Source organism: Sardina pilchardus, chromosome 7, assembly GCF_963854185.1.
Source record: "Sardina pilchardus chromosome 7, fSarPil1.1, whole genome shotgun sequence".
In the NCBI taxonomy this organism is placed as follows: Eukaryota; Metazoa; Chordata; class Actinopteri; order Clupeiformes; family Clupeidae; genus Sardina; species Sardina pilchardus.
Window position 1 is genome coordinate 34,417,337 of NC_085000.1, and position 15,000 is coordinate 34,432,336.

A 15,000-nucleotide genomic window follows, 5' to 3' on the forward strand; every position below is an offset into this window, starting at 1 on the left:
ATAATTTACCAGCTTAGCACCGAGAACACAGCTTTATTTGAAGCGTTTTCTACAGTCTAGTCTATGGATGAGGTGTTAGGAGCCTACATATCGATGCGAGACATGTTGAGGAGTGTGTACACAACTATCAACCTCTGTGGCACCAGTGCTCTGAGCAAAATAATTTAATGTACAGCGCTGTAAAAGAAACATTATGTTAACATAATGAACAATCCTATTCAGTTACGTAGAGAATATGACAGCCATTTTGAACCCATACTCGACAGTTCCGAAAAACAATCCCACAATATTTTTAACCATATCATTTAAAACCAATTACATATTTTCAAGTAGCCAGAACTTCCGTCATTAAAGACAGTTATCAGATTAAACGTGTCGATTGATTTATTTAGAATCGTATTAAATTAAATTATGTATAGGCGGCCTATTCACAATTTCAAGAGCAAAATATAGAAATATGAATGACCATGCCCATCATATTCCAAAGCAGTTGCTGTATTAGGTGGAGTTAGGACCCATACGCATTGTGCTACTGGAACTCAACGCGTTGCAATCTGTACACTGCAACAAAAAAAAAAAAAAAAAAAAAAAATCTGGAAAATGGATTGAACTACTGGATGTTCAAAATTCCACACAGATGTACTATGTGGACATAATATACACACTATGATCCATATACGTGTGCGTGTGTGTGTGTATGTGTGTGTGTGTATATAACACAACACTTAAACACATAAACACATAATATATAGTATATATACTGTATATATCAACACAACACTTAAACACATAAACACATGCTGCAGATTGTCCCCCACACATCCGGGTATTTTCGGTTTGGGCCCAGAGTTCAGTGTCCGGAGCGCGCCCGACTGAGGCCCACTCCCCTCTCTTTTTATTGTCGCTATTGTGGTGACGGCGTGTTGGGATCGGGGGCGTAATGAGGGGGCTGCGACCCCCCGATGGGGTGGATTTGCTATCCAAAGACCGTTAGACAGCAAGTGAATGAATGGGGCCTGAATGTCATTGTAATTCAACGGGACAACTCCCCCTCCACGCAGTTTAGGCTGGGGAGGCCGCTCGGCTAAGCAACGGGGAAAACGTCGCCCCCTCTCTCTCTCTCTCTCTCTCTCTCTCTCTCTCTCTCTCTCTCTCTCTCTCTCTCTCTCTCTCTCTCCAAGAAAAGTGACAGTCATTGCACAGCCGTCTGAATCCACCCAGAGGTATTTTTCTACTCGTGGCTACACATCCCTGAGAGGAAGAAAATGAATTCTTCAAAGCACCGTTGTGTAAGGAACAACAAACACTATTCCTTCAGATTTGGCCAGACTGTGGCCCCGGTATTTTCTTTCACGGGAAAAGCATTCGGAATTAGCCTGCGCGCGTGTGTGTGCGTGATATTTGAAATAAAAGCAAGGAGCAATATTGTATCGGAGATCAGTTGTCACTGCGGTGATGTAGCCTACAGTAGGCTAAGGTGACGTTGTTACTGATTCTGAACTTCAAATACAAAGACCAGATATGTAGTTTCGATTTATTAAATTAAGTGAAATAAATTCCATATCCTTGTGATGACAATATGTGGTTTATTATCATTTAAGCATGTGCTATAGCGGTTCTTTTCTTTTCCTTCACGGTTAGTGTTGTAGGCTATTTGTGGGAAATGATCTACCTGTAGTGGTAGCTAGAATCGCTATATCTTAAACAGCCTACAGTTTAAAAGAGAAAGGTTTCATTTGCGGGATAAAACGAAATATTAAAATTCTGTTGCGAAAAATATTAAGCATAACCTTTTTCAAATAAACGACTCTTTTGTTCGCTGAAAAAGACCATGACACTTTTCACTCTGCTTGTGCCAGATGCAGCCACCTCTTGCAGTTTAGGCTAGCTGATGTAGTGATGTCCTCAAAAACTAGACCGTGACCAAACAGAATTTCATATCAGCGAGCTGAACAATATTTCTGCGGTTAGAAATTGGTGAGTGCAAAGCTTATGCGATCGAAACTCAAATTCCCACTAGCCTGGAAAAGGCCTTCCTCATTGCAACCGACGAGTAGTGGTGTATAGGAAGGCGATTTGTTATTCCTTTGTATGGCCGATGTTATACTGCGACAAGACTATGTCATATGCATATGGACAATGTTTATATTTCGATTCATATTCTGTTCCACATGATAAATACACCCATGACGCCTATTGCTTAAAGTCTGTGACGGTGACCATTCGCCTTCTTTAAGGTGATGCTGAGGCGGATGGTCGCGGTTGGCACAAAGAAATGACAGTGTCATTTTGAGTTCGTTGTCTTGGTAAAGTTATGTTAATGTCCAAGCAGAACATTGGATGGACACAATTTCAAGATGTTCAGTTGGTTTTGGTTGCTGTGAATAGGTATGTTAAAAGACAGTCCATGCTGTAGCCTATACAGATGATGTAGGCTACTCCAAACATCTTGTGGCTGTACATCAGTTCATCCATCAATAAATGAATAGCCTTGTTGTTCAGAAACATGAATCTTCTACACATCCCATTTTCAAAATGTCCTTTTCGCTGGAGATGAGAAAACTCTTAGGCCTGCCGGACTCAATGGCCGCATGGTATAGCCTCATCTCAATATTAGGCTATCCATATGAGACTGTTGCTATATGTTTCCCAAATATCCCACATGATTAGGCGCAAATGTCAGATATATTATGTAGGCCTATATTCAAAGCACGTTCCATAATGCAGACTCTATCCTGCCAACGTACAGATAAAGACGATGCTTCTAAAATCAGTCCTTATACTGACAGAGCTCTGTGTTGAGTTTTGAAAATAACAGAATTCAGATTTCCCCTTCATGCGGCTAAACACTAAATTGCTCGGCTATTTGAACTGTTTTACCAAGTTGCTGAAATCCTCAGTAGTCACACAGACTCTAACATAGAGAGGGAGTTTTAGCAAACCTATGACAATGTCAACAAACGTGTCCAAAGTCATTACTGTAGCACGTCTCTGCTAACCGTGCAGGTGTAGTGTCCGCGCACACAGACCACGAATAGGCCGTTTATGTTGCTCGTGTCAAACAGTTCAACTGAACAATTAAGTGCATTCTATGGACAGCTGACACAGTCGCTGAGAATTCTGCCCGCACAACAGCACGCGTTCAGTAGTGTGCGTCAGACGCCCTCCGAGACGCGTCTATAATAATATGTCTCCCAAACGCATAGCTCTCTGCAGAATGTCAGCCCGGTGGTTTCAAGGACATCTCGCTGATGAGGATTTGGTTAATGGGGGAGAACTTGGGCCCGGGCCATGACGTCATTATGCCCCGGTGTAATCCTCTCGAGCTGAGCCCAATCAGCAGAAGGTTGCGCGTGTCTGGGACGACGAGAGAGGAGCGCTAATCCGCGAGACTGGATCAGAGAGGCTGAGAGCGCATCCAGGGCTGGACCGGGAAATGTTGCCGAGGATGAGCGCGATAGAAAAGAGAAGGCTCGAGAAGGATACGCCCAGAGGTTATTCCGGCTGATGGAGTGCTTGATGGTGGGGAGATTTTTACCGGGAGCACGGGAGGTCTTTTTGTAGCCAATAGAAGAAAAGGGGGAAGTCATGGACAAGACGAGACGCAAACGACTGTAGTTTCTTTCACCATTGAACTCGACGGTGTAGGAGAACTAGAAGACACAAAGTAGGAATACTGACTAGTCACAGTGTTGTTTTATTTAATACAAGATTGGCTTCTAAGTGCCCGCTCAACATCATGGGAGAAGAGAGCAAACGTAAGCAAACGCAAGCCACGAGCTACGAGCGGCGGGAGGGCGTTTCGCTCGAACAAGAAGGGAGGCTAACTGAACCGTGGTCCAGAATCGACTCAAACGGACCGGGATGGTTACACGCAAGAATAGAGTGTTTTTCATCTGGCGGAGAAGTTGTAACTCAATTTCCTCGGACGTTATTCTGAAGCACATAGTGAAGAGACGGAGTGCAGCAGGGACACACTCGCTACAGTATGATCAAATAGCCGTTTCGATACCCTGGAGCACTTCACTGAATTGAGCGCTTGAGTAACTCAGCTGAATCAATTGTGTAGTGTTTCCATTGTGCTGGCCAGGGGCATTATTCGCTGATGTGGGATGTCTACCTCACAGAGTCCAGAGATGTTTACTGATAGCGTTTCGGGATAGTAATCCATATTGGCGCCACGCGATCTATCTGTTTTGATGTCCAGTAGGCCTACTACCGACCGGCATTCGGTAGCCTATCCAACAGCCGAGTACATTGTGTTAGTGAGAAGGCGGATTTTGTCGAGGCGACTTGATGATGCTTGTTTATTGGATTTGCATGCACGCGGCCGTCGTTAATCGATAGTGCTGTAGGCTACGTTTGCGTCCGAACCGTGTCCGATAACAGAATTGGAACTGGAGTGGGCTCTGGTGTCGGGGGTGGGTTCCGGTGTCGAGGTGGGGGTTGATGCGGTGCTAACGGTGTATGCAGGGGGCCATCACTTGTTCATTCGCGAGAGCCTGGACTTGCACTGCTGCTAAACCACAGGCGCGAGATTTGAGCGTCAAATGGGGTTATGATAAGGCCATTCGCTCCCACGCGATGAGACTGTATGTGTTGATCAGTATAAGCGAGAGAGAGAGAGAGAGAGAGCGTGTGTGTGTGTGTGTGTGTGTGTGTGTGTGTGTGTGTGTGTGTGTGTGTGTGTGTGTGTGTTGATGAGTACATCGGGTTGCTGCTCTGCGTGTTCACAGCGGACCTTGATTTAATGTCCATACAATTAAGGCACGCGGTGAATGCCAAGAGAGGAATCTTCTGAGCATCGCTTCTCCAAACCAAGTCTCTTACTGGGCCCGGCTACAGTGGTACGACAACAGTGGGTCGTAGTTAATGTATGTGTGTAGGCCTATGTATGTATGAATCGAATTAATGTGAGCTGTATTACTTGCTCCTGTTACTTGCTTAATTAATAGGCTACTGTCCACGATATTTTGCACACAACAATTCTATTGAAAAGCGCACAAGAAATCAAGTCTGTCAAAGAGTGGCGTGTCGTCATTTTATTTATATTTTTACAAATAGACTACGAAGAAGCCTGTTTAGACCAAAGTGCTGTCTTACAATTGAGAAGTAGGCCGTTTAGGCCACAGTGCTGTCTTATAAGAGACATTGTTGTCTAACCTAGACTTGGAATTTGGTGGCTTAAAATCGGCAGCTTTGTCACATATTAGGCTATGGCTAAATAAAATGCATTGACACAATCACGGAAGAATTGGGCGACGAGCAAGTTACCCACTGAGAGGTAGCCTATACCCGCAGAAACACTGATTTGAACAAGTTACCCACTGAGAGGTAGCCTATACCCGCAGAAGCACTGATTTGAATTGAACACGCAGGCGTGGGACACATGGTGACGTGCCACTGATTTGAACTGAACATGCAGGCTAGGCAGTGGGGCATCATGGCTGTGGGACATCATGGCGGTGACCTCCCCGGTATGGCCCCAACATACGCGTGGAGAGTTTGGAAGTTTGGGAACCTACTTAATTGCGTTCCTCTGAAAAGTTAGCGATAAGTGTGTAAAATTGGCCTATTTGAGTAGGCTAATACCATTGTGTGAAGTTTTACATGTAGACCTAAATGAGCTTACGTTTTAAGGGTGATGTTGGGCCCTGGTCGTCTGCGCCTTCCGTGTGATTGCAGTTGCGCAGTGACGCCTGTAAAACATGGATATAACCTGTGAAGGCCCCTCTTGTCTGACGCGTTGCGTGTAAATGAGCGCCATCTTTGGGTACCACGACGTAAGCAGCGTGACAGCGGCGTCCCCACGCAGAAGAGCATCGTTATAATGAGTAGCCTAATGTCAAATATATAATAATATAAAGACCCTCGTTATCATGAGTAATATATGTCGGATAGGATTTAGTCTTATATATGTCAAATAGTTCAGGCGGCAGTAGCAGAATAATGAGCTCGGTTATATATTATCACACGAGCTATCATACCGCGCGGCCAAATAGACCTTCGAAATGCATATTATGTTCCTTGCTATAATATTTCCCTAACACTTCTCACATGGGAAAATATATAGTTAATATACAAGATAGGTTTATCTTCTAAAAGTCCATAGAGTTCATTGAAATCCTTTCACATCTGCTTGCAGCCATGTGGTAAACTATGGGTGAGATGGTGGCCTAAACTCCTGCATGTCAACTGGTCAAATATTTGGCACTTATTGTGTCATCCAAAGGGCTGCTTGGTGTTGAGATATAAATATCAGGGAGGCTGTGTCGCCCATATTTAGTTGAGATGACGCCAAAGAAGCTTAGACCTACATTCATCTTTGGCCTTTTGAGATTTTCAGTTGCCTGTGAATTATTGTAGCCTACTCATTTGTGTTGGTATTATAAATCTTAGAAATAAAACGTGACACAAGAAATAGTCAGGTTCTTTATTTTTTTTGGTGGAAGGACAGTCACGAATAGGATATTTAGCGTTGGCCAACGAAATAGGTGAGTAGCCAAGTGCCGGTTAGCATATAAGATCTGATATAATGTGATGTTTTTTATGTATTCTTTTTGGAAATAATTTATATTCTTTGTATTGGTTAAATGATGAATAAATACCCATTTTAATGAATGTGTGTCTCTTGTCATTTTAACTCCCTGTTTATCAGGCGCTACTTTAGTGATAATACTGTGGGCCTAAAGCTTCCATTACATACTAGTTCTGTAGGCTAGTCTGAGCAATATCTTAAAGACATTTAAATTAATTGTTCATATAGGCCTTTGAACAATTGTTGTTCATATATTATTATTATTACTATTATTATTTATTTATTTATTTATTTTATATATTTATATAAAATAAAATAAGCACCAGTCATTTTGTTTTATATGGCATGCACTAAACGGCCATTCCAAGCTCGTTAGGCTACCTTTTAATACATAGGAGATGTGTTTAAAATTGTGCGGTAGGGACCAATCAACAACCAACCTTATTTAATCAAAACAATAACATCAACAACCCGACCTTATTTCACATAAAAAAAACAACAACATCAACAACTCGACCTTTGTGGGCTAAAAACAGAATCACCTCGTTGGCTTTCTTGAGCACTTCGCTGGGACCTACATCAGCAGGCACTTGTGAGCTTAGGTCGAATCTTACGCTTTAGTTAACGGAAGCAGAGAATAAACAGAGAAGTAGGCCTAGACTATAGGCCCAAGAGTCTTATTGAATTCGCCGCATATCATAGCACTCATGGCGTTGAAGTATGGGAGTATGCCATGGGAGTAGCGTGATTAGCATATCAATTTGTTTCCCCAAAACAACACCTTAGCCTACATTCCATAGCCAAAAGAAGCCCCCCCTTTAACCGTAGGCTATTTAAAGACAATTGACGATGTTGCCGATATTTTATTTATAGACTATATTAATTAACTTATTCTAATTATAAACACCATTGTATGAGAAGACTGTTTCAAGTCATATAAATGTCTGAACATTTTGACATAGCCTATTTACAAATTGTTGGACATGATGACAATTCTCTCCGCCAAACATATATGCCTGTTTGCCGTAGCCTATCGTTGGCCTAGTTGTAGGCCGGACAAGGATGGAACGAATGTCCGAATATTTTTCAACTGACCTGACAAGGCAGGCGTGTGGCCGCAGCCCATCTTCTTTTGTCTTTTGTTTTGTCATCACTGATTGTATGATCGACTTCAAAATTTGAATTTGCAAACGCCTGTCTGCAGATGTAGCCTAAGCATATGTATTCTATCATATGCACACAATTGTTTTCTTTACATTTATTTCCATAAAATAAAATAGCCTATCAGTTGTAGGCTTACAGAAATCATTGAATCAGAGACGTGACGAGGAAGGCAGCGAAAATAGACAGATTGTTTTAGTCGAGGTCAGCACCATGGAGAGCTCCGAACACTTGGTTCAGGATTGGCAAAGCTCATAGCATACAGCTTCCGATTGGCAAAGGATTTAGCCTATAGGCTAATACCTCATAGCATACAGCTTCCGAAGACATCAGCTGCTGTGTCGTCTGCACTGAAATTTAGACAAGTGTTCTCGAATAATATAGCATATTAGTAATTGCATGTAAAGCTGTCGCATTCGCAATCGCAACAGTGATGTTAGCAGCATCTACGAGACACAACGGTGACTACTCAACTCGATGAACCGTCAACAATTAAAAAAAAAGTATCCTATAGCACCACCTACAGGCGACTGTGGGCTACTGCAAAACTACCGAGTGACACCAACAAGGTTAAGTATGGTCTTTATTTGAACAGATGGAGACAGACCGTGAAAAAGAAAGGGAGAGAGAGACTGCTTGACGCTTTCTAATTGGATATTATTTATTAAGGCTTCGTTTCTTTCTAAAGCAAAAGAAAAGGAAAACAGCAAAAAAGATTAAGCCTTACAGACTACAACCACTAACACAATGCCTTCATTAGTGCTGTTATCGAGTCCATAAGATGATGATATCAATAATAACTTTTATTTTGTCAGTCCTTTGTGTAAATATAATTATATATTCATATATTAGAACCATATTAGTGGCTTTCTATTGCAACACCCTCTTGACACATGTTCACGTGCATGTAAAAAGTCCTTTAGTTGAGCAACAGGCATCGCAATCTTTGTCATGCGTTGTACTAAAACAAGAGCTGAAAGGGGCCGTGAGGGGCGGAGCCATGAGGTGAGGGGCGGAGCTGAAGGGGTCGTGAGGGGCGGAGCTGAAGGGGTCGTGAGGGGCGGAGCTGAAGGGGCCGTGAGGGGCGGAGCTGCAAGAGCTGAAGGGGCCGTGAGGGGCGGAGCCATGAGGTGAGGGGCGGAGCTGAAGGGGTCGTGAGGGGCGGAGCCATGAGGGGAGGGGCGGAGCCGAAGGGGCAGTGAGGGGCGGAGCTGCTGGGGGGGGGGTTGAGAGGAAGCGGAAACAGAAGCACACGGGACGCCGCAGCGCCGGAGCCTCCTCCGCACTCGCTCATCACACACCCCTTCAGCCAGCAGGTGGAGCACTGGCAGCGCTCTGCTGAAGGGCAGCTGAAGGTCGGGTGGAGGGCAGCTGGAGGTCAGGTGTAGGGCAGCTGAATGCACCACTGCATGGTTCTCATTTTTTTCAAATAAAAAAGAACACGCCATTTTAGGAGGAAAACTGCAGTTTGGACATACCATGGGAAGAGACGTGAATGGCAACAATGCATCACACAAATGCATTCTTCTGTTTCATCCTTGCGATTTAACATTGTTAATAGTAAACATTGCTTGAATGATAGGCGCTTTCCTATATGTGTGTGTGTGTTGTTGCTGAATGGTAGGCGCTTTCCTATGTGTGTGTGTGTGTGTGTGTGCTGAATGGTAGGCGCTTTCCTATGTGTGTGTGCTGTTGCTGAATGGGTAGAGGAGCGCCTGCACTCACGCCCATCCTCCGCACACTGTGTATAGACCTGATGTTGCCATGGCGATCCTCCACACACTCCTGATGGGGACGCGCGCTCCTACTGTCCTGGCATCTGCCCAGCCAAAGAAAATCAGTGATCAATCGTAAAAATTCCTGCGCAAGTTATTTGTCTTTCTGTCACTGCCTACCTATTTGGAATTAGCTCAAATCCTAAACACCGTATAGAATTAACAGTACAAGGAACTAGCAGCATTTTCCATCCAGAAAGAAAAAACAAACAAACAAACAAACAAACAAACAAAAAAACCTCAAACCTCCCACCAACTCATCCTTGCTCAACTTAGGTGTCAGTTCCGTTGATGTTTAGGTTACGAGTAAGGCTTTCACCATTGCTAGAAGCAGCTACATTAACGCCAGGCATTCCGGAGAGACAAAGGGGCAATAACATCTAGCACAGAAAGGGCATGAAATGACCTGGTGAGGGCTCAACGGAGGAAACACAACAACCATGAGTTAGGGTTAACAGTGAAGATATGAACACAGGCATTCAACATGGCAAAGTCATCACATCGCTTTCTAACAATAAAATCTCACTTGTTTACGTCTGTGTATGCTACATACTTTCCAACTAGAGTAGAACATTGTCTTCAGATCACATACTTATTTTTTTCCCACGACACTTGCTCCGAGTCCTTTTACACCGCTGAACACACGCTCACACACGCACACGCACACAGACACACACACACACGCTCACACACACACGCACACAGGTGGATAACACAAGAGTAACACATCAGGACCAGAACAAACCATCCCAGCGCCAACAACAGTCTTCTGTGCCTCGTAAGTGTCCAAAAGTCTGAGAGCTCTCCCTCAGTTTCCCTGATTGCTCCTGTTCTGTCAGTTTCTTTATTTTTTTTTTAAGAAGAGTCATCGCAAAGTACAGAAGAAAAACAAAAAATCCTTAAGGCTCAGAGTAAATAAATACGCCGTCATGTTTTCCTTCTCGACAGAAAAGAAACAAAGATGCGTTGGGATCCGAGACGTGGGTCTCTTCCTGTCGTGTAACAGTGATGCGGGGAGTGAGCACCCTGAGTCTCGTTGGCACACACAGCTCAACCTCTGAAGAATGGCAACACTGCCCCTTAGTGGACAAGAAGGAGCAGTACAGGTCAGTTCCGTGATTTAACATAGGGGAAAAAGATTACATGTCAGATTCTCTTCATTGGTGCTGTTAAACCCTGATTGGCTAAGAGGGAGCTGTTAAACCCTGATTGGCTAAGAGGGAGAGGAAGGCAGCAAGAGGGGCGGGACAAGCGTACATAAAGGGAAGAGAAATAAAAGCGCCTAAGAGAAAAAGAGCGGTGATTTGGGGCACTCCCACTCCGCTTGCTATATCCCTGCACAGGAGGAGGTATCTGGAGCACACAAGCTGCAGTCACAACGTTGGCGGAAATTCTCCAAGATTAAATAAGGAAAAAAAATAAGAATTTGATTTCAATTTTCATTCTTCTGTGTTCCTCTTGAAAGGAAAGTCAGTCCTCAATGTAAGTGTTGAAGCTGGGCGAGGCGCTCTTCTATGGTTTATTTCTATTCTGGCGCTCCTGAAGACAAATAGAAACCAGAGCAGTCTTAGGACAACAGGGCAGCAGACTCACTCAGCATGCACTCTTCTGCACACACACATCACATCCAGGACACACACACGTGTGGGAGGATCATTACCCCATCCAATCAGATTCAGGGAGGATCATTACCCCATCCAATCAGATTCAGGGAGGATCATTACCTGATCCAATCGAGACCGGTTCTGGATGGGTGCAGGTTCTGGTTGAAAGTTCTGATGAAATAAAAAGAAACGGAGAGAGTTGAAGGTCAGGTGTCAACTATCTATATACCATTACATACAGTGGGTGGAATAAGTATTTGAACCCTTGATAAAGCTGACTAAAAAGAGGAATATAAAATCATCTTTAGACAATTGATTGTAGTGCCTTAATTAAAAAAAATAGTACAAATCTAACCGCTAAGGACACCAATTTTCTTTGTGATTGTTCTTTCCTATGTAAATGTTCTTCCTTAAATACAGGGGGCATAAGTACTTGGCCCCTATGTTAAATTCCCATAGGAGCAGGAGAATTTTTAATATGTTTTTATTTTTAAAGGCCAGCTATTTCATGGATCCAGGATATTATGCATCCTGATAAAGTTCCCTTGGCCGTTGGAATTAAAATAGCCCCACATCATCACATTCCCTTGACCATAGCTAGAGATTGGCATGGCGCTTTTTCCAGTTAGCCTATTAGCCTATTTGATGCTCATTGAGCTCAATGCAAATCAAACAGGCTAATAGGCTAACTGGAAAAAAACACTGTCAAGACACTAAAAGTGGTCATGATTGGATCATTCATCAGGTCAATAAACCCAAACAACCGTCTAGATCAAAACAGAACCAATGTACCAAACACAAAATCACGCCTCTGCCATTGCCATCTCAGCCCCTTGATATAAAGTCCATGGGAAAGCAGTGGGGTGAGGCAAAGAGGAGACTGCAGTAGCGTATGCCTCGGAATCTGGACCGTCTGGGGAGATGTCGTATTCTATGGGGGGTCATGGGATAATATTGCAAGCTGTTTTATTGTCAAGCAGGGGTGAAAATAATTGTGAGCGGCGTGATTTTGTCCTTTTTCTCAGAATAAAATTCCTTCCCTTCAAGGTTAGACTTTTCCTCATTGCTTTCATTTTGAGATTACAATAACATCAGCAAAATATTATTTTACTCAACTTGACCTAAGGTGTCAATAATTCTGAAAAGTGGTGTGACGGGGCGCATAACAAGTGGCATCTGATCCCTCAAATTCACAAATTCACTTTGACCGCAACACAGATTTGTTTTTTCTTGTCCTATTTAAATTCAGTGAGCTCCAATTAGGTTACCGATACCATAACCGATAATATTAGCCTACTCTGAAGAAAATATATGTCAAAAATGAATAAGGGACAACATTTAATAGGTATCGTTTAACTGCAGAAGTTGCACCTACTGTACCACCTGTGATGACGGCCATAATACTCCTAATAGTCCTCTGTGTGGCTACAGCAGCAGTAGCCTGGGCCTCTGTGTGGCTACAGCAGCAGTAGCCTGGGCCTCTGTGTGGCTACAGCAGCAGTAGCAGCAGCAGTAGCCTGGGCCTCTGTGTGGCTACAGCAGCAGTAGCCTGGGCCTCTGTGTGGCTACAGCAGCAGTAGCAGTAGCCTGGGCCTCTGTGTGGCTACAGCAGTCCACAGCAGCAGTAGCCTGGCCTCTGTGTGGCTGCTTTAAGTGAACGTGACGCCATTGAGGTGTGAGTGAGTGGCCAGGAACAGTGAGTAAATCGTTTTCATATGGAGTAAACACTCAACGCAGATAAATGGCTAGAAGCTGTGAAAAAGCTAGCGACCAGATCAGAGTTTGTGTGGGGAACTTATGCCACCTAATATGCAAACATAAGTGATCTATACGCACCCAGGATGAGAAGTCATCGGTAGGTAGACATTTTAACCTGGCTAATCACTGTACCAATGACGTGAAATATCTGGGTATTGAGGTAGTGGAAATGCCACGCAGCGGTGGGGATAAAGAGAAGCTATTACTGCAGATTCAGAGGGAGGCTTATTGGATACACACCATGGACTATCATTCCTAAAGGGATGAAAGAAGAGAATATGTTGTCTTGTTTTTTGCAATAAAACGTTTTGAAATAATTATGGGCTGTAAGGAAATGTTTGGAATGCGTAACACACATGTTGTTTTTATGTATATAATTTCTTGCTTATCTTTTGTATGTTTTGGGCATGTTTATGAACTTTTTGGGCTTCAAATGTTGTTCCTTTGCCAACGGTGGTGTAATTGATATGGGCATATTGACACTGGTGCTCCCCCTGGTGGAGAGCGCTGGGTACCAGCGGGGTCAAAGGGGAGGATCGAGGTTATTTAGGCACACCTACTTGGGTTCAAAGGTGAAATCGCCACATCTCACACTGAAGGGTATCAACCCGAAACGTCTGTGAGGCCATTAAAAAAGTAAAAAGAAACTGTTGAGTGCTTGCTTTATATATTTTGAAATCGCTCCAACCATGAGGTTGTAAACAAAAGAAACGTTACACATAGACATGTGAACATAGTGAAATGAAGCAACACGGAATGATCATTTCAATGTTTCTGCACATTCCAAAGAGACCCAAGGTTAGTGTTATAAGTGGAATAAGTACTCATCAATCTGCATTTTAAGCCTTAGTCATTTTGGACTGTAGGCTAACTAGATGATGTTTTTACTTGCTAGTTGAGAAGGCTAAATTGGTGTTAGGCTAACTGACGCGAATGAATGCAAAAATACTTCCACACCCGTGATAAGAGGTACAAGAGGGCCTTCCATTTAATTTCAGTCAGTTGATGTGCATTTTGCAACTGGATGCAGCCTAAAATGAGAGGAGTGTTGATGCTGCAGTTTAACACGTGTGTGTGTGTGGCGTTGTGTCTTGGGCAGACATGCAGGATGAGTGTTGATGCTGCAGATTAACATGTGTGTGTGTGTGGCGTTGTGTCTTGGGCAGACATGCAGGATGTGCCATTGGGGGTGTGGCTGCATCGTCGATTCTACTTTTGAGTTCGAAGTTCGAGATTGAGATGTAATTTCGATCGATTACGATTTAAAATCAAAATCGTGACACCCTTAGTCATAATTGAAGAAGTTAAATGGTATACCGTGAAATCGCTTGAATTTGTCGCTATTCAACTGCGGTAAAAAAATCCATAGCGTCCTAGCCCTTCTAACTGCAATGGCAAAGAGTTTTACCAACTAGAACCAACTAAGGAAACATTCAATTCACACTGTTTGCAAAGCGAATGTTTCCCAGGCTGTTTGACAATGCATTTGCTAGCACTACAGCACTGAAGGCCAGCTCCAGGTGTGGATATAAAGACAGCTCCAGGAGGAAAAGGGCTTTGGAGGGATATGAAGATAGTGCTGCCGCGATTAATCGACATAATCGAACTAATCGATTATGAAAATTAGTCGATGCCAATTTTTTTAGTCGACTAATCGTTTTGCTATTGACCCCCTATTTATTTTTGGTCTCCCGTCTCTAACGGCTGTAATGTTATTAATTCTGTTATTAACTCTACAAAAGTAGGCTGATATTGATATGAGCATATCTATATCTATGGCTATATGTCATGTTTTGGCCCTTCAGTTGAGTTAAAAATAAAATGGACACAACAAAATAACGAAAACTTGTTTTTTTTTTTTTTTGAAATAGTCGTTTAGATTAGTCGACTAATCGAAAAATTAGTCGAAAGATTAATCGTTAGAAAACTAGTGGTTAGTGGCAGCACTATATGAAGACGAGTGCCCCTTACCTTGCGCACCTCCTCCTCCTCCTCCTGCCGCTTCTCGTAGTGGGAGAAGTCGTCGAAGATGGAGGTGGTGTGTTTGTAGGCGGCGATGATCTTGAGCACCTGCCGGGCCTTGTCCAGCGGCACCTCCTGCGTGTCGCGCGAGTTGGTGACGGGCTTGTTGTCGTTGTTCTCCAGGCGGATGTGGCGCAGCTGG

General features: G+C 43.4%; 1 protein-coding gene across 2 annotated transcripts in view; it reads right to left on the reverse strand.

The window, feature by feature from the left end:
• Positions 1-8,325: 8,325 nt before the first annotated feature.
• LOC134088038 (YTH domain-containing family protein 1-like) overlaps positions 8,326-15,000 on the reverse strand; it is a 15,441-nt gene continuing 8,766 nt past the window's right edge. For both annotated transcript variants that reach the window (XM_062541929.1, XM_062541930.1), the window contains exons 5-7: positions 14,808-15,000; positions 11,199-11,249; positions 8,326-11,013 (exon numbers count right to left, since the gene is read on the reverse strand). The exon at positions 14,808-15,000 is cut by the window's right edge and continues 239 nt beyond it. In XM_062541929.1, coding sequence (XP_062397913.1) covers positions 10,987-11,013; positions 11,199-11,249; positions 14,808-15,000 — 271 coding nt within the window. In that variant the 3' untranslated portion in view covers positions 8,326-10,986. The remainder of the gene's footprint in view (positions 11,014-11,198; positions 11,250-14,807) is intronic.